A 19,833-nucleotide genomic window follows, 5' to 3' on the forward strand; every position below is an offset into this window, starting at 1 on the left:
CATCTTGCACCAGCCCAAGGGCAAACCTTTTCCTAAGACCTTTAAGCATTAATAACAAATCATTCAATCAATCAATAAAGTCTTAATTTAACACAAGTTTTCAAGTATGTACCAACAGCCCAGTTCAAGTCAGGTGCGCTGCTCAGCTGTGTTAGGGAGGATCAGAGAATCAGCCAGCTCACCTGGCTGAGTGAGCCTCAAGAACTAAAGCACAAATAAAACAAACAAAACAAAGAAATCTTCTCACATCTTGTCCATTGGCCACATCCACAACCCACTGTCTGCGGAAAGCAAGATGGCGGGGATGCTGAGCAGTCCTGTCTGAGCCCTTGTACCCTCTCTTTGTCCACAGCACCATGATTGGGGGGGGGGGGGAGGGGTAAGCAGAGAGGGCCTGCACCAGGCTTGGCTGTCCGGTTGAGAGTTTGTGTCTGTGTGTGTGTGTGTGTGTGTGTGTTTCTGTCTATGTGTGTGCATGAGGGTCATGGTGCCCTGGTCTTTAGGCCCTGTTTCTCCATGATATTCCACAGCTTGCGCAGGTTGGACTGGGTGATGGAGTCGTCGGGCTTCAACTCCAGGGCGCGCAGGTAGTTGGCCTCGGCCTCCTGCAGTTTGCCATTCAGGTGCAGGATGGCACCAAGGTTCATCAGAGCAGCAGGGTACTGAAGGATGAACACACACAAACACACACACACACACACACACAGTTAGATTAGCCCATTAAAAGAGCTCAGACATCTGTGGACATACACAAGCAATGCAAAGACTACTAGATGGAAAAAAACAAACTGAAATCCGTCCATCGACCACCCCCCCCCCCCCCCCACTCCCCCCGCCCCCACACACACACATAAAATCTTTATCCATCACTAGAATTTCACACTTTCTTCCCTCCTGCACACACAGGCACATTGCTTATGCATGACATCAAGCCATAAATCCTCGCCTTAATGTTTTACACCCTCCGTGTCCGACTGACTGGGGAATGGATTGGATTTTTCACATGCACATTCACATACACATACACGCACATGCACTTATGTGCAGCTGATCTCGTCCCGCCTCTGGGGACCTGACTCGGTCCTGACCCAGGACATAGACACAGACCACGTCACTTCAGTGCTTGTTTGGGTCGTCTTGTAAATTCCGCTGACCGAGCATCGTTATTCCTCTTGCCGTTCGGACTCCTTGACACCCAGCCTGTTGTTTTCCCAGTGTCAAGTGTTGGGAGACTGATGTGGTCAGAGTGATCATTTCCAAATGTGCGCAGTGTGTCCGATAGGCCGTCTAGTGTCTCATAAGAGAGATTAAATTGATGAATAAATCACGGCCATGAAGCGTAATCCCCTACACACACACTAACACACACTCACGAGGGCTTTCTTTGTTCTCTAGGCGCATGTAAGGAAACTTGGGTGCTATGGTGACCAGTAAAAGTTGTCCGCACGGTTGTGGTCGCTGTGGTGATGCTGGATCCAATGCATTAAATGAATTTAATTGACAATATTCTCCAATTTTTGTGTGTATGGGTGTGTGTTTCTGTGACAAAATGTAAAAAGAATCAGAGTGCAGTAAGAGCACTATGCTTCAGTGATTTTGACCCCTCTCTCACACACACATGCGCACACGCGCACACACACACACACACACACACACACACACACACACACACACACACACACACACACACACACACACAAACACACACACACACACACACACACACACACAAAGTTTCCTCGACTCCAGAGATTTAAACCTCAAGTTTAATTGACGAATACAGGAAGGCTGCCAGCTTTTGGCTTTTTTCTTCTCTTGGCTGCATATAAATAGATTATCATGGTCATTTGGAGTTGAAGCCAGTCATAAATTAACCAGCATCTTGCCCCTCCAATGAGAAGTCAAGCCTTAAGTTGCTGGGCCGGGGATCAACTACACACAGATGCAGTGCTCCAGAGCACACAGGACACCCCCGGCAAAAATGAAATGCATAATTTGATTTAAAAATGAAATAATGAACTCATAATTAAAACAATTCGTTGTGCAAATGTTTTCAAAAGTCACTCCATGAGACAAAATGCAAAGAACGACTACACACAAAGATGAACACGTGTTTTTCTCCAAAAAGCTTTGGCATGAAACACACAAACAACCTTAAAAGGATAGCTCAACAGGCACACAGCAGGCCTGAACATAGTGACACCTCAGCAGGGTTTCCACCTGGAGTTGCCCCATAAGAATGATTTACAGAGACATCTTCCGGAACGCCGCGGTGGTGGTGGAGATTGGTGAGTGGGAAGCGCTGGACAGAATCACCAGCACACACAACCCACACCCACACCCACCCACCTACTTACCCACACACACACATCAGGAGGACTGAGTCAGTATGTGGTCGACCAAACCACAAGGCACCAGGTGCAGCTGGAGCAGGCTTCTGTTCTCACCAGCAGTGGCCCAGTACAGCACAGCAGCAGCAGTTATAAACCACAGTTACTTCTAGGGCAAGGTCAACCACACACACACACACACACACACAGACACACACACACACACACACACACACACACACACCTTTAACAAGTGAGAAACATGCACTGGACTGGTGATGAGGTAATGTGTATGTACTAATATCTGTTGAATATCAACATGAAGTGTCGGACTGGTTGCATGTGTGTGCGTGTGTGTTTGTGTGTGTGTGTGTGTGTGTGTGTGTGTGTGTGTGTGCCGGGTGGGGGTTGCTTAAGACTAGACTTTGAACTCAATGACATGGTTCACATACAGCTATGATGGCAATTGCACCATCTAAGAGCCAGGCCTGCTCCTACATACTCAAAGACAAGAGCACTATTTGTGTGTGTGTGTGTGTGTGTGTGTGTGTATATGTGTGTGTGTATGTCTGAGTGTGAGTGTGAGAGAGAGAGAGAGAAAAAGAAAAGAACAATCCGCTCCATAACTTCCTTTAAACCCTCAACCTAATCTCCTTCTTCTGCCGGCCCGCCCACCCCCGCAACAATCTCCTGACCCCCCCACCCCTCTGGCATGCAATCCCAGTGGCCCCTCCAGATGTGGCCCCCATTATGTGACCTCTCCAGGAACAGCTGCTCCAAAACAAAACAGGCAGGGGGTGGTGGTGCTGCTGGGGGGGACGTCACATGTTAATACTCCTCACCCCCAAGACCTCCGTCCAGTCCTGCTGAAGCGGGGGATCTGAGAGGGGAGAGAGCGCTTCAAAGGACTGTGCGCTGCAAGACAGCTCACATCAGAGGCGTAAACTGAGGGCACTTGAACGATCACCTCAAAACCCTGCAATCCGTTCTTTTTTAAGTGCACCACTCTTGTGCAATTCTCAAAGAAGCTAGCAAAACTTAATGACAAAGGGCTAGTCACTCACCCCTCTGTTCTGGGATCATGGCTGGATCAACCCTTTTTTAGGAAAAACAGACCATCTTATTTTTACTCAAATTGGTAATATAAGTCTGATGTCATCTCTGAACCACCGTCAGTCACTGACTGATAAAGAGTGCACAGCACATCAAGGTGTAGTTAAATCTACCATATGTTACACAGGCACGTGTCTGTCTGAACTTCTCTCTGATGTAAAAAAAATATTCATCTTGTAATGCTGAAGCACCATCAGAGCAGTTGATGCAATCGACCCAAATCCACAATTGTGTTCGCTAGAATAGATCATTGTAATAGCATGTGGAAACACACACACATCCACACACACACACACACACACACACAAACAACAACACACACACAACCATACACACACACACACACACACACCTGCCCTTAAGATGTGTCATGTGGCTTTGGAGTATGATCTGAACAAAAGACCCTGTCGTGAGGCTGGGGAAATTGTACATTAGGGCTCTTTGATCAGCTAAAGCGCAGTTGTTGGCAGGTTGCTTTGCTTTTCATTTGGAAGTGTGCATCAACAAACTCCACAGAGAAGCAGGCCACTTTGTTGTGGCACGCGATGCCTCTCTACACAGCCAATAGGAGGAGGCCAAATGTTGTTCACTGTACAGAAAACCGATGTACTGTATAATTCACATGCTGGGCTGCTGGGCTGGTGGGCTGTTGGGCTTTTGGGCTGTTGTATAAAAGCAACAAGGGCCACCTGTCCAAAGCTGCACTGCCTCCAGAGGGTCCAAGCAGAGTAAACATAGAGTGTGTGTGATGTGTGTGTGTGTGTGTGTGTGTGTGTGTGTGTGTGTGTGTGTGTGGTCAGGGGAGAGTGAGGACACATTTTTGTTATTGTGATTTCATAACTGGCACGTCACGCAGAGTTGACCACTGCGGAAAGCTATGCAATGCTGTGCCTGATCTCAGATGACGATGACGATGCTACATTCAACTCGTCTCAAGCTGCAAATGTCTGCATGCAGGCAGTGCTGGAGAGACTGGCAAGTACTTCCTAACAAATGCAAGACGATCACCTCTCCCTTTTGCAAGTGGACGTTTTTGGTGAGATTTTCCAGGCATTGTTTTTTTATTTTTTAAATAAGTGATTTCTCTGCTGACACGCGAAGCTGAGACGGACTCCTAACACGTGTTCGAACATTTCAAACAAATCAAGCGCTTGACGGTTTGTATGAGTTTGCTTGCGGCACGGCCAACTGTGTGTTTGTACTTTTACAGGGTCTTTTGAAGCGTCCATGGATGCTGCTCAAACAAACTTCTAAGGCGCCCCCTCTCCACCCTCCACCCCGGAACGCTTCTCAGCAGGCCTGAGCCTTTAGCACGCTAATGAGAGAGACAGGGTCGTGGAGAAGGAGCTCCACATGTGTGAGTGTGTGTGTGTGTGTGTGTGTGTGTGTGTGTGTGTACGCGGGTGTGTCTTTGTAGAAGTGTGTATATAAGTGTGTAGAAGTGTGTGTGTGTGTGTGTGTGTGTGTGTGCATCAGTGTGTATGTTTCTATGTGTCTAAGTATGTGTGTGTGTGTGTCATTGTGTGAGTGTACGTGTGTGTACGAGTGTGCGTGTGTACGAGTGTGTGTGAGTGTGTACAGACAGCTCAAACCACTAAACCACCTGGCGTAGCTTTGAGCAGCTTTGACGCTGTGCAGGCCCTGCTAAACAGTGAGGAGTCAAGGCCAACGCCTACTGGTGGAGAAGTTCAGCGGAGCGTCATGGAGCACAGCTAACGTTCTGAAACACCCACTAACAGTGATCAGGTCAAAACGGTGAAAACAAGACTATATTTATCGATAGTTTAATGCAAAAGCATTTAAATGCAATTTGGGCTATGGGAAATGCCCCTAAGTCATCTTTATTAGCTAACTACTTGCTATAACTGGGTAACGTTAGTGAGATTTGTCTACATGTGGTAACGGTTGCTAAGGAAAGAGAAATAATGTTTTTAACCCAGAGAGCCATTAAAGCTGTCTTAAATTGTTGAAGACGGTAAAAATACATGGATTTAATTAAAAACCAACTATGAACTTGATGCTCAGGAAATAGAACCGTGTTCTAAACTCAGCTGTCGCCGCCAGTGGGTGTTGGCCTTCAGGCCTGCTCACTGGAACCAGCTGAATGAACCTTCAGTGTGACTCATCCATCCATTAAAAATCAGGGTTATTCATGAAGAATAAATCAACAGGCTCATGGTGACATGAGGTCAAAAGGAAGCATAAACTTTCCAACCCAGGGCTGGAGGACTATGAAGACAGGCTTTCATGACGAGAGGAACTTGTCTCTGGAACTTGTCATCTCTCACACCCTCTTAACAGTGTGATGATGTGCGACATACATCAGCAATTCACAGCTCTGTTATGCACTGAACCAGTTGACATAGTTTGACCAGTTTGAACCAGTTCATTTCATCCCTTACTTACACCTTTTGGTTGTGCTTATTCACACATTTAGAGAGCCAACCTAAGCACCTGACAAGGATTTCTGTTGAATCTGGACTCTTCAATCTCATAATGTCTCATATATATATACAATCACACAATCTCATTTAGTCTCATCGACACTCTTCAAGCTCATATAGACACTCTAGCTTCAGTGCTCTGGTGAAGTGTAAACTCTTATAGTCTACACGCACGTTTAGTAGGTAGTAAGCCATCACTCTCATACTCTCCATAGAGGACTGCTAGTCAGTCAAGGTGAATAGTCACACTCATACTCACATTGGGTCTCAGACCGGCTGCCAGGCTGTAATACTTCTCTGCGGCGTCATTCAGACTGGCTTGCCTGCAAAGTGAAAAAGAAAACAGCAATCATTACTCTCCTCTGTAGCTGTCTGAGGAAGCCTGGCATCTGCTGCATGGTTTCTAGATATATAAATATATATATATATAGACGGACAGAGAACGAGAGAGAGAGAGAGAGAGAGAGAGAGAGAGAGAGAGAGAGAGAGAGAGAGAGAGAGAGAGAGAGAGAGAGACGGACAGAGAGCACGAGAGAGAGAGAGAGAGAGACCATAAAACCTTCATGGCATTCAGAAGTTTTTTTTTACTGGAAGAGTGACCACAGGATAAGTACCTCACTACTCGAACCACTCGCTTCCTGATTTCACTGCAGTGACCTTTGGGGTCATTGTGACTGACAGTCATCAGACTTTCAGACCAAACCGACCAACGCCTTAACAAAACAAAACAACCATGCAAGCTAACGTTCAACACAGCCTGTGCTCACCAGTTGCTGAGAAAAGAGAAGGGGTAATTAAACATGTTAGTCATTGACATCCATCTTAAAAACTAATTTCCTTTGCAATGCTAGCAGCACATCCTGCTGTGTGGAAGGGAGCACGAAGAACAAAACAGTCTCATGCATCTTATATCAAAAGAGTGGAAATATTTTTCATCTGTGTCTGTGACCATAAAAATCCCAAGACAAGACACTGAATCTTTTCCATATGCTGATCCGCTGTCTGGGCAAGCTCATCTTTAAAGGACCGACTTCAACCTTGCTCTCACCACCTCTACCTCCAGCTACAATGTCTCCACTTTATAACAAGTCTGACCTAGAACACAGGCCCAGGTGTCCAGGTGTGTGTGTGGTGTGTGTGTGTGGTGTGTGTGTGTGTGTGTGTGTGTGTGTGTGTGTGTGTGTGTGTGTGTGTGTATGCATCTATGTGTGTGTGGTGATAACAATTGTCTCGTCACATTTTAACAGTGACAGAGTCAGTGACAGTGCGAACAATTTCTGGCTCTAGAGGTCGGGGGTCAGAGCGATTAAGGGGCAGACGGTTGACCTTGACTCCCACAGCAACCGTTTGGCTTCTCGTACGCAGATGTCTCCCACACAAGGGCGAAGGCACTTGCGAATGGCTGACTGGCCGAGCTGATTTGCAACCTCTGCTGCGGCAGTCATTTCAGCAATTTATTGTTTATTTGTGTCTTTTTCATGAGACGCTCATGAGGCTAAACCATCGGGGAGTAAGACCTTTTTTAAGCAGGCGTCATATATTATGGGGCTGGATGATTCAGGCCTGCTTTGAGGAAAGGTCAGCGCAGAAGAGCAGCTAAAAATAGCTCTCCTTTGCTTGATTCAGCAGGATCAAAGCACTGGTGTAGGAGTTTCAAATGTGAATGTGCAGAAAAAAAAAAAAAAGTCAAAGGGCCAGTGATCTAGCCCAGAATCTCATCTTTTGGAGCTAGAGGAGAAGGTATCCTGACTATTTCTATTTACATGAAATGATGCTGTGTCTTTCATCTTCTCTCACAAGCTCTGTGCGCTATCTTCTTCTTCTTTTGTCTCCTCTATTACCAGGACAAAAGGCATTGCACATTCAGGTCAGACAAAAAAAAACCACACACTGTTGGGTGGGTTTGCAGTTCCAGACAGTGTATTGTTTGAGGGGAAAGAAAGTAGGTTGCCATGTCCTTGAATGTTCCGGAGAAGTTTGGCCATACTTGGGAAACATTAATCAAAGCAATGCCTTGTGATTAATTTGTCCACTCTGAGCATTTTTCTACATGTTCACGTAAATCAATAAAATACAATCAAAGACTTTGGTTATCGTTTAAGTGCACAATTATGACTACACAATTTAACCCCAAACAGGAGGAAGCAATTAAGTAGCATTTGAATATGTTTCACTGTTGAGAGAAAACTTAATGACATTCACTGATGGCCAATAAAATCTTTTATGGTATGGTGGCTGCTATCCAATGGAATATCTGTGAATTATGTTGATGTTAGGAAGGCCTTTGCTCCAAGACCATAAAAATACATATGAATACTTTTGGGGGGGAAAAAACACTGACCCAACACGTCTCTTAACAACCCCCTGATATTCAGCTGGATGGTAGATTGTTTCAGCCTAAATTAAGAGCTACATGAACATTTTCACACTGGATAATATAGGTGATGGTGGAGTGTTTGTCAGTGAGGCATTTCTGTTATACGTACATCTTTAATACATCAGTACAAACATATCTATGACGGCAATCAGGCCGTGCAACTCGATACACAACTCGGACTGGTTTGACCTCAAATCTGCTCTCCACCTGTTGTGCTGAATGATGAATCCCATTTGATCATAAATTAGTAATTAGCATCGGCAACGCCCCCTAAACACAATATTAAGAGCAGGTGTCGTGCAGAGTGCAAATACTCATGCCCAAGAAGAGAGCGTCCAAGATCAGTATGTAAGCCATTCAGAACTCTGAACACACGCAATATCATCTAAGGGTTTTTATAGTCTTAATGGGGATCAGAAGACAAATAGTATTTTTTAGCTAAGTCATTAAATAAAACAAATCATTATAATTACTCTTAAACTTATTATCATGTGATGGACTGAAAACAGGATGTTTTTTTGTTATCTTGGTAAAAGTACTTTCGACCACGCGTCAAATGTTCTCTTAACTTTAAACATTGATGCATCTCAGAAATCAATGGGTATAAACAAGGTTAGGACAAATCATGGATACCAACAAAAATAACAAAAAATGTGTTTGTATATATCGCTTTCCACCCAAAGTATAGAGTTGAAGTTTCAAATAAGCACAGCTCTCTATAATTCTATAAACAATCCAGGACAACATAGAGTTCAGAACCAACAGAAAAGCCCAGGAATCCTGCTAAACTTGAACTCGGTAAATCTTTTCTTTAGTTTTTTCCCCCCATTGCCTTTTCACAATGGAAATCCCAGTCTAAACACTGGACCTCCCTTATGCTGACATGCCTGGCCTGTGTGTTTAACCATAGCCTTAAGAACGTAATTCGCAACATCACAATACATTAAATATCATTTCAATAATGGGAGCAATTTTCACATTCGCATACCGTGCCCACACAAAGCCTCTGTGTTGGTGCAGTGCCACACCACTGTCACAGAGCTCAGTCTGGTGGGTCAACGTGTCTGTGGAATTGTGGCTTGCGCAGGCGGACTGAAGGGCATAATTTTGTTTTTCACTCATCACATACTGATTTTATTCCATCCACGGGCTATGGGGAACAAATTAAACCATGTGCTAAGACTCCTTAAGCACTTAGGAGGGCCGTGCAATCTGTTTTGTTTTCAGCAAATGCCTTTCTCTGTGACGCACACTCATGAGCAGAAACACAGGCATGCAGACACAGACACGCAGACACACACACACACTAACACACACACACTAACACACACACACACACAGTGAGAGAGATAGGATGAGACAGAGAGAGAGAGAAAAAGAAAGAGCGAGAGAGAGAGAGAAAGAGAGAGAGAGAGAAAGAGAGAGAGAGAGAGAGAGAGAGCTTCAGCTCTTGAGATGTTTAGTGTGGCCCCTGAGAGCTCTCTAGTGAGCGAGCACGGTTGGCCTGTGCCAGCTGACGAGGCGCTATGAGACTCATAGAGGCCAACATGCTGACTGGGCCGGGAGGACAGTGCTGGGCGAAACGGAAACTTAACCCTGGAGAGCCAGGAGAGAGATCCACACCTCTACGCCCTCCTCATCTCTCTTTTATCTCCCCCATCTCTGCCAATCTCCCTCACTCCTAACCCTTCTCAACCAATTTGGGTCTTTCCTCCTCTGAGGACTCTCTTTCTCTCTGTTCTCTCAGCCTCACTTTTTCCTTCTCTTTCTTCCCCTCTGCCTGCCTGCCTGCCTGCCTTCCTCTCTCTCTTTCTCTCTCCCTCTCTCTCTCTTCCTCTCTCCCTCTCTCTTTCCCTTGCCCCGCCAGCTTGGGTCCTTCCGTGCGCCCGTCCAACACAAACACTGGGGGAACTCGAGCTCCAAACGTGCAGGACCCCTCGCCAGCACCGCGGCGGGAGGCTGAGTTACAGCCGGTAATGAACAGACGGGGGTCCTGCCCCATCACACACCCCATCATAAACCCCGGCCGACCCCGCCCTCCCACCTCTGAGAAGAGCCCCTCCAAAGAGCAGCTGAACACCGTCCAGCAGGGTCCGTGTGAGCACTGACAGACCACACCTGAACATATAGAAGGCAGCTCAAAGCACACACTAGCTGCAATACACTCAGGTGGACAGAGAAAACATCTAAAAACATGAACAAAAACACGAGTATAGTGTATGCAGAAGTAGTGAGAGACAGTATGTGTGCGTATGCCTGAATAGCCTGTGGCGTGCCATGGTATAATGAATTTAAAGTTTAAATTATTGGCAGAGCATCTGTGTGTGTGTGTGTGTGTGTGTGTGTGTGTGTGTGTGTGTGTGTGTGTGTGTGTGTGTGTGTGTGTGTGTGAGAGTAACTGATTCTGTGATGTTCTGTTTCTAACCGGTTTCTGTTCTCTCCCATATAGCAGGACCTAACTGCAAAAGCTAATGGCTGTCATACAATTGTATATATTTTCTTTTATGTTTCAATGAATCAGGTATGTATCATGTAGACATGCCGCATGTGAACGAGTGAGAGTGAGTGTGTGAGAGTGTGAATGAGTGAGAGAAAGCGAGAGAGAGAGCTGCTTGAATACTTCCAAATGCCTTTATCTAATACCATTAAAAATGACACGGATCCAAGCGACATTCAAAGAGAGAAAAATGTAAGGAACGCTGCTGCTTGTCTTGGATACAGAGATTTGCCTTAAGCTTACAGAGGGGTGGCCAACAGAAAGCAGGCCGGCTGCTCAGGATCCCTTTGATAAGCTTCGGGCTGATATCTCCAAACAGGGTAATTCAAAAATCACTGGCAGGTTGCCCGCCCAGGCCAGATGGGCACACACACACACACACACACACACACACACACGCACAGACACACACACACACACACACACACACACACACACACACACACACAGGCTTTCTGTTGTGTTTCTGGTCTCTGAGCCATGTTCTGTGCTGCAGCGCACTGACACTAAGCAGCATTTGGAATCCTGAGGCAGCCGTCTGTGACTCACTGCTGAGGACTTTGTGCGGATATGTTATGAATCTGTTAGGTGGAACCCTGCAGAGAGTGTGAGACTGTTACTATGTGAAGGAGGGACAGAAAACAGACACACACACACAAAGATGGATTAGTGGACAGATGGACAGAGCAATAGATAGATAGATAGAGAGAAAGAGAGAGTATACATAGTTGTATGTCCAGGATAAGAAATTGAAAGACAGGAAAAAAGGTGACTGAAGGGAAAAGAGAGCACTAAGAGTGTTACAGAGAGAGGGAAAGAGGTGAAAGAATATAAAAGTGACAGACTGTAAAAGTGAGAGTCAGACGGAAAGAGAAATGGAGCGTGAAAATGCCAGAAAGGGGGTGTGAGAGGGAGGGTGTGTATGTGCGTGTGTGACTGTGTGATAGTTAAGAAAGAAGGAGGAAAAACGAGCCAAGCTGAGAGACGAAGACAAAGAACACGAGAGAAGGAAAGGGAGGAAGGAAGGAAACGAAGATTAAACATTTATACACAATGAAAAAAGACAAAAACAGATGAGCGTTCTTGCGTGTGATCCGCAGTGCTCAGCACACACACTGCAGGTCTTTCTGCTTTATCAACTCTGTGCATACCTGAAGTAACACCAACAGCAGTTCTCTGCAATGCAGAAAGCCGATGTTGTTTGTGTATAGTAACACACAAACACACACACACCACACACACACACACACACACACACACACACACACACACACACACACACACACACACACACACACACACACACACACACACACACACACACACACACACACACACACAAACACACAAACACAAAAACAGCAGGTGTCTGCTTCAGCAGGCCTGTGTGTCTGGAGTGAGACAGCAGAGTGCCACTTGTGTGTCACTGTGAATTACCAGGACTGTGTGTGTTTCAAAAGGCTTGTGTGTCTCTCTGTTTCAACAGGCCAGAGAGTGTGTTTCAAGGCCAGACCTCACACCCCTCCACTTCCATCCCTAACAATCTGACAACACTAATATATTCTGAGCTGTATTTAATTTGTCTGGGCATTTATTGATATTTTATAAGCTTTTGTATTTTACTGATCGTCTGTAGCCAGGATGAGGATAGCCCAGCGGCCAGCGTCCCAGCAGTTCCTTATTCTCACTTCATAAACAGTTTGTAAAGTCATTAACAGCTGGTTATAAAGGGTTTATAAGAAGTTTATAAACGTGGTGAGTTAATGGAGACCGACCTGAGCATGTGAGCGGCGCTGAACACCACATCAAACTCCCCACTGTCCAGGCGAGCTGCCTTCTCCGCCATCTCAGCAGCCTCGAGCAAACGCAACTCTTCCAACAAAAACTGACCTGCGAGCCAAAAAGACAGGAGAGGAAAAGGAGGCGAGAGGGAGAGGGAGAGAGAGAGCGAGAGTAGGAGAGAAAGGAGAGAAACGTTACAGAAATAGAGAGCGAGACAGAGAGGGCAGACATTTTTTTTGAGGACAGATTTATTGCTTTTGGCCTGGGGGAAGCAGGCAATCTAGTTTGCCCTCATAATAATTTGCTGCAACATAAGATATTAAGGGCCGATTACACCCTGGCCTGCGTGGCCCTCTCAAAGACCATTTGTTCAATTTAGATGAACAGATAAGCGTTTCCTCTGCACTGGGGGTGGCCCGCTATAGAGCAGCGCTGCTGTGATGCAGCAGTGTTGGGGGTCCTTTGCGGTCTCCAGGAGGGAGGTGGAGTGTGTGGGAGTGAGTGAGTGTGTACTGGAATGGGAGAGCTGGGTGACAGGGAGCAGGGAGGATTTGGTGTGTGTGTGTGTATGTGTGTGTGCAAAAAATGTGTGTGTGTGTGTTGGGGGGGGGGGGGGGGGGATTGGGGTGCGGAGGGTCAGGTTTTTACTGGAAATCAAGCCCCTGTTGACTTTGGTCAGCCTCCTCAGCCCAACCGCACTCCAGTCTGCCCCAGCCCAGCCTAGCTCAGCTTCAGTTTTAGCACAGAGGAGAGCAGAGGAGAGGAGGGGAGGGGAGCCAAAACCAGGGAGCGCCGGCGCGAGGGAAACGTGAGATCCTCGGTAGGCCACTGCAGCCCTGTCGTGGAGACGGTGTGTGTGTGTGTGTGTGTGTGTGTGTGTGTGTGTGTGTGTGTGTGTGTGTGTGTGTGTGTGGGAGCGGGTGTGATGGGGTAAGAGACCGCCGCTCCTGCCGACGCTCACAGCGTTTACCCAACACCTATGGGTCGTAGAGGACGCTTCGAGCGACGGCTTGGGTTGGTCTCACCTCGCGCCGAGCCAACTCTGGCTCCAGCCACTACGGCCACCCTCAGGGCCGCTCCTTCACAACCAATTCATCACCAAACGCGTGTTGGCAGGGTGGCTTTTTTTTAAACGTGTTATTAATAATGATTTTTTTTTTCACACCCAGACCTTGGGTAAAATAAACGGCACTTTCATGGGGGAAATTAGTCAGCTTGAATTAAAATAACAGCCTTTCGCTATAATTCAGCTGAGATTCAGGGCTGTTTCAGAGGCGAGGGTGACGCGGAATGTGAAAATAAGCAATCGTGAGCCAAAACGTTTTCCTAAGGGCCGACAGGGAGGTATTTACGCAAGCGCTTATTACTCCGTGATTGAGACAAAGCAGAGCTGAATGACCCGTGTGCTCTCAGTGTGAAGCGCGAGGGATGGGGGCTCGAGGCCTTGAAGCGAGGCGCGCACACGACAGGCGTCACGTCCTCACACTCTCCCCGCAGATCCTGTGCTCCTCTCACACAAAGACAGGAAGTGAGGGATCATCTTTATCAGCTGGCCTTTACGTGAGCACACAGCCAGAGATCGCCCAGCAGACACGTAGATAGTCCCATTAGCCTCAACACTGAGCAGGTGGGCTCAGAGAAAGAGAGAGGGAGAGGGAGAGGGAGGGAAAGAGAGAGCGAGGAAAGACAGTGAGAGAGAGAAAGTGGAGAAGGGAGAGGGCGGGACAACAAAGAGGGACAGAGAGAGAGGGCAAGAGAGAATAAAATAAATGAAGGGATTGGAAAGGGAGCAATGGAAGGGTGAGATGGAGTGAGCAATAGACAGAGACAGATAGAGGGAGGGAGATAGACACATAAATAAAAATAGACACATTGAGGGAGATAGACAGTGGGAGAGATAGACAGATAGAGAGATAGACAGATAGAGGGAGATAGACAGAGAGAAGGAGATAGACAGTGGGAGAGATAGACAGATAGAGAGATAGGCAGATAGAGGGAGATAGACAGTGGGAGAGGTCAGCCAGCATCTCAGGGCTGGAGCCAAACCCCCAGCTTCTGCTGGAAAAACACACCAGTCACACAGATATGCTCTGTCTATCTCACACCTGCCCCATCCCTGCGGAATCAGGCCTGTGTCCAGCAGCACTGATGGACATGTTTCCATAACGAGGTATTGACTGAATAAACAGGGCCACAGTTGCTGCTCTGGTTGCTGTTTGGCTTAATATCCCCTGGGAAATAACTTGGTAGGAAAATTCATATGAACAGTGAGCGGAATATTTTCATGGTCGTTGTGAGCATTTTTTTTTAATGGGAACCACTTTTGTTTGTGAACGGAAGAGCATAATCAACTGTCCTTTGCTTTTCAAATGGCTCAGCATGTCTACTGTGTGTGTGTGTGTGTCTGTGTGTGTCTATGGGTGTCTGTGGGTGTATGCATGTTTGTACGTGTGTTTGTACGTGTGTTTGTACATGTGTTTTTATGTATGTATGCATGTATGTGTGTGTGTGTGTCTGTAGGTGTCTCTGTGTGTATGCATGTTTGTACGTGTGTTTGTATGTGTGTTTTTATGCATGTACGCATGTATGTGTGTGTGTGTGTTTGTGTGTGTGTGTGTTTTCTTCTGTAATGTGGTAACAGTCCACAGAGACTGCTTGGTTGGAGTTAATGAATTTACTTATTCCATTCAGTTATCTAAACACCCGAAGGCTTATGTCTGCAAATATCATAATCTCAGACGCAGAGGCATATTCAGACACGCAACTTAATTAATACAGCAGGTAGAGGAAACAGCTTCAAGCCCATTAGAATGTGTATTCACCAGAGCCAAATTCCCCTATTGTACACACAAACATCAATCCCCCACCTGAAACAGGTTCTACTCCAATATCATATCATAGAACCTTGATACCTAAATGCAAGTGCTCTGTTCTGCAGGGACTGAGGAGCATGGGAGCTGGAGCCGCTACTGGTGCTGGTGAGGTGCGTGTGTCTTACCATAATGCATGTAGCAGTTTCCTTTGGTGGGGTCCAGCTGGATGGCCTTTAGGAAGTACCTCTCCGCCTCAGACTTCTGGCCCTGCAGGGAGAAAATGGGATGGTGAGAATGAGTCGGTCTGCTCCCGTCTCTCTTCCCAACTCTCTTTACACCCCCCCTCCCCCCGTCTCCCCCCGTCCCCCCCTCCCTCTCCTCCTCTCTCCTGCTGCTGCCGTTCTGGCTCCACACCGGCCCTAATGAACTCATCTGCCTGAGCGCCGTGTCCGTGTGTAAATGCTTCCCCTTTCCCCTTCTATCCAAATGAAAGCCCCATGCTCTCTGCTCTCTCCCTGGCTGCCTGTGTTCCCATTATGACTGAACATCTGCTGGAGAGATTATTAGATTTCAAACGAGTGCAGGGATACTTTGCGAGTTTCCCATGCCGACGGCCCTGTCTTTTTCAACGCACACTGATTTAGAGCGGTGTGCTAAACCGCTTAATTGTCCCTTTTTGGTGACCAAGTGTGTAACATTATTCTAAATCAGCGTCAGCTCACTCGTTCGTCATGATCATCATCAAGAATTTGCCTCCGCTCATTGTAATTACACATGTGGAAGGAGCTGATGGGCTGTGCGCGTGTTTGCATGCGTGCATGCACACACAGACACACAGACACACAGACACACAGACACACACACACACGCACGCCGAACGGCAAACGCATGCACGCAAGCACACATATGCAATCTCTATAAGGCTTATTCCGTCTAGATGAAGAAAAACACTCTAAAGGCTGAAGTGCTTTAGGAAAAACAAATTCAGCTGCTGTTTTCAACACTTTTCTGAACAGCCAACCATTGTAGTCAGGGCATCCAGAAAATACCATCTGAATTACATTTAAACATTCCACACTGGCATCTTAATATTTGAATGAGGACAGGGTGAACTCTAAAAGGGTGAATGTTTATCACAGCCTATGGTGTGAAGAAGTGTGTATGTTGAGAGTCAGTCTTCACGCCCCATAACCCTCACAAAAAAAAAAACAGTGATACACACACTCATGCATCTGCACACACACACGCACACACACACACACACACACAGCTGCAAGACAGCTGGGATCTTCATAAACCAAAATCATTTTATTTACTCATTGAGACCAGAAACTTGACAGTAAATTATACTAAAATCAATTTAGCGCGTTCTAATTCACTTGACTTGGCAAAGTATACCTCTGTTTTACGATGACATAACTATGCGGTGTATGGGGAAACTGTCAATTTATCATCAGGATTGTCTGACTGTTTACAAAACATGTAATTTCCATGATGACTGCCATATTACTTTGTCAAAACTTTTGAAAGGCTACATTTAAACATTTTTATTTATTGAAACATAAGGATTAACACAAGTACAGAAACAAAGATGAGGGCAAAGACTTGAAGAGAGAATTTAATGTTTTCAGAGGTCAAAATACTGTTTGGACTGTCTTCCAAAAACTCCATCAACTTTTTATCAACTCCATCAACATTTAGCAATAAATCACTCTAAGAGTTGTGACAATAACATAATGATTTTAATTGTGTACAGTATGATTTTTTTGTACATGTGTAAGCATGTTTTTGTGTTTGAGGTTTGAGAGAGAGGGGAGAGAGAGTATGTGTGTGTGGGTATGCACACATCAGGTTTCGGTGATTTCCAGCGGCTTCACAAAGAAACCCATCTGCCGACCTTACTATCCTATCCTTTTTAGCTTGACATTGTCGTAATAACTCGCTCACACACACACACACACATGCTTACACAGAGATATTGTATGTTTTCATAGAGGTGTTTATGAATGAGGTCTGAATTCGATTACCAGCACCGACCGGACATGACTGGAGCTCATTAAGGTCACCCCCCTCCACCCCCCCATCCCACTCTGGAGCGCTGGGGCTGGACTGGACCGGTGGAGAGGAGTGGGGTCTGGAGCGCTGGGGCTGCACAGCACAGCAGGGGATCAGGCCTGACCCCTCCACACACCCTACAACCTCCCATCCCCTGCCGGGAGCTGAACTCTGCACCCCAAACAGGACGACTGGTGGATCATCACTCAGAGTGGAGTGAGTGTGGGAGTGTCTGTGTTTGTGAGAAGGACAGAGAGAGAGAGAGAGAGAGAGAGAGAGAGAGAGAGATACAGAGAGAGAGAGAGACAGAGAGAGAGAGAGAGAGAGAGAGACACAGAGAGAGAGAGGGAGCGAGAGAGGGAGCGAGAGAGGGAGAGAGGGAGCAAGGGGGGAAGAAGCATGCTGGGCCTCTTACACATGCTAACTGTATTCAGCAAGAGGTAATCAGAGTTGTCAGGTAATACAGTCCAAAAATATATGCGTTTTTTAAAAACCACCTGATGTTTGGGTTTCAGAACATCAGAAAGAAAGAAAGAAAGAAAGAACAAAGATAGAAAGAAAGAGAGAGAGAAACGGAGATTGAGAGAGTGCGAGAGAGAGAGAGAGAGAGAGAGAGAGAGCATTGGAAGTCTATACACTGAATCTGAATCTTAGACTAGACAACAGCCTAATGGACAAGTTCACCACTAAAACACTGCACGCCCTTAACACTCAATCACTGCACAGTCTCAACAATGAAACACTGCACAGTCTCAACACTGAAACACTGCACAGTCTCAACACTAAATCACTGACACAGTCTCAACACTGAAACACTGCACAGTCTCAACACTAAATCACTGACACACTGCACAGTCTCATCACTGACAAACTGAATCACTGTACAACATTAAAAACACTGCATTGCCCATACAGCTGACATCCTCACATCCCAGCAGACTGCCTCCCTCTCTTGGTTTTTCCACACCCTTCTCAAGGTCAGCCCCATCGTCACTCAGCTCCAGCCGTCTCCCCTGGCACCCTGTGAGGTGGCATCATTTACACCCCATGGACGTCGGGAGGGGCACAACCTCTTTCCTTGGCTCTATTTTGGACCAAATGCCAAGCAAACAGCATGAGGCTGACAGCTCGGAGATCAACAACACTTCCCCTCAAAAATCAATACAGTGAAAACAACATCTGCTCAAGCCAAAGTGATTTACGGTGTATATGTCCCTTGTACAGGCTTCCTTGACATAATCAGGGCTCCAACACAAATGCCTAAGTCTAAACTAGTTGAGGTACTTTATCAAATGACTACAATGCTACTCATTCAGTGCGATATCAAATAAAGTAGAAAGCTTCTTTTTTTATTCAGCATTCAAAGTCTTCAGAAACAAGTATTCAGTTGATGTGACAGTAGTCGGAGAAAGGAAGTGGTCACAGAGAGGATTAGATGAAGCCTCTTGCTGCTTACGGGCATCTTTAGTCCACTTCTGGCACAGCAGAGAGTGGGTGAGAATGAGGGGAAATAAGTCGTTTCTCTTAAAAATAGTAATGAGACTGGACGAAAAAAACCTCTCCTGTGTGTTTTCTGCTGTGAGCTGGGTGAAAATAGCCACGCTTAACTCCTCACTGCTAATAACACCCAGATGCTCCAACATCTCCCATCTCTCTGGTCTAATCAGCACTAACTCCTGGTTACCAGCCTTCCCCCCAACTTCCCCATTCACATCTGATTATAGCCCAGGCAGCACTGCTCTGGCTCTAATAAGGTGCTACAGTGCAGACATCGTCAAAAACACACACACACACACACACACACACACACGCACACACTTCTCACTGGCAAAATCATGGGAGGGGGATCAGACCTGCCACCTTCTTTGTTTACCCTTAAAGGTCAGGGCACCTGGGCTCGGCTCAACTGTCATCTCTGCCATGGAAATGAGAGGAGACAGGACAGGAAAGCCAGAGTCCCCCTTCTCTACCCAACACACACACAGACGTGTACACACACACACACACACACACACACACACACACACACACACACACACACACACACACACACACACACACACACACACACACACACACACAGACAAGCACACACAGATGCGTACACACACACACAGATGCGTACATACACACACACACACACACACACACACACACACACTGCACTGCTAGAAATAGAAGCCCCCAGTTTAAAGTTTCATGGACCACTCCTCTCTAGGGTCTCTCACTTTCTCACTCTCAGTCTCTCTCTCTATGTGTGAGAGTGTGTACATGTGCGTGCTTCTCTTTTCAAAACATATCAGCTGGCATCCATCAATGTCCAGACTGGTTTGTGTGTGTGGCAGCAGGCCTGGAGGTATATGCCCATTGCCACCTCTACGTCCTACACGTTTCGCACAGTCCAGCAGCACAGTGGAACTCA

The 19,833-nt window shown here is 46.4% G+C and overlaps 1 protein-coding gene across 1 annotated transcript in view; it reads right to left on the reverse strand.

The window, feature by feature from the left end:
• Nucleotides 1–482: 482 nt before the first annotated feature.
• The window catches only part of tmtc2b (transmembrane O-mannosyltransferase targeting cadherins 2b), a gene marked incomplete at both ends in the record, with an annotated part of 112,337 nt that continues 92,986 nt past the window's right edge, over nt 483–19,833 (reverse strand). Inside the window, 4 exons of the mRNA XM_080842504.1 lie at nt 483–662; nt 6,147–6,210; nt 12,537–12,651; nt 15,542–15,623. Of these exons, the coding sequence (XP_080698630.1) occupies nt 483–662; nt 6,147–6,210; nt 12,537–12,651; nt 15,542–15,623 (441 nt within the window). The remainder of the gene's footprint in view (nt 663–6,146; nt 6,211–12,536; nt 12,652–15,541; nt 15,624–19,833) is intronic.

The sequence above is a fragment of the Sprattus sprattus genome, assembly GCF_963457725.1.
Source record: "Sprattus sprattus genome assembly, chromosome: 7".
Taxonomy (NCBI): Eukaryota; Metazoa; Chordata; class Actinopteri; order Clupeiformes; family Clupeidae; genus Sprattus; species Sprattus sprattus.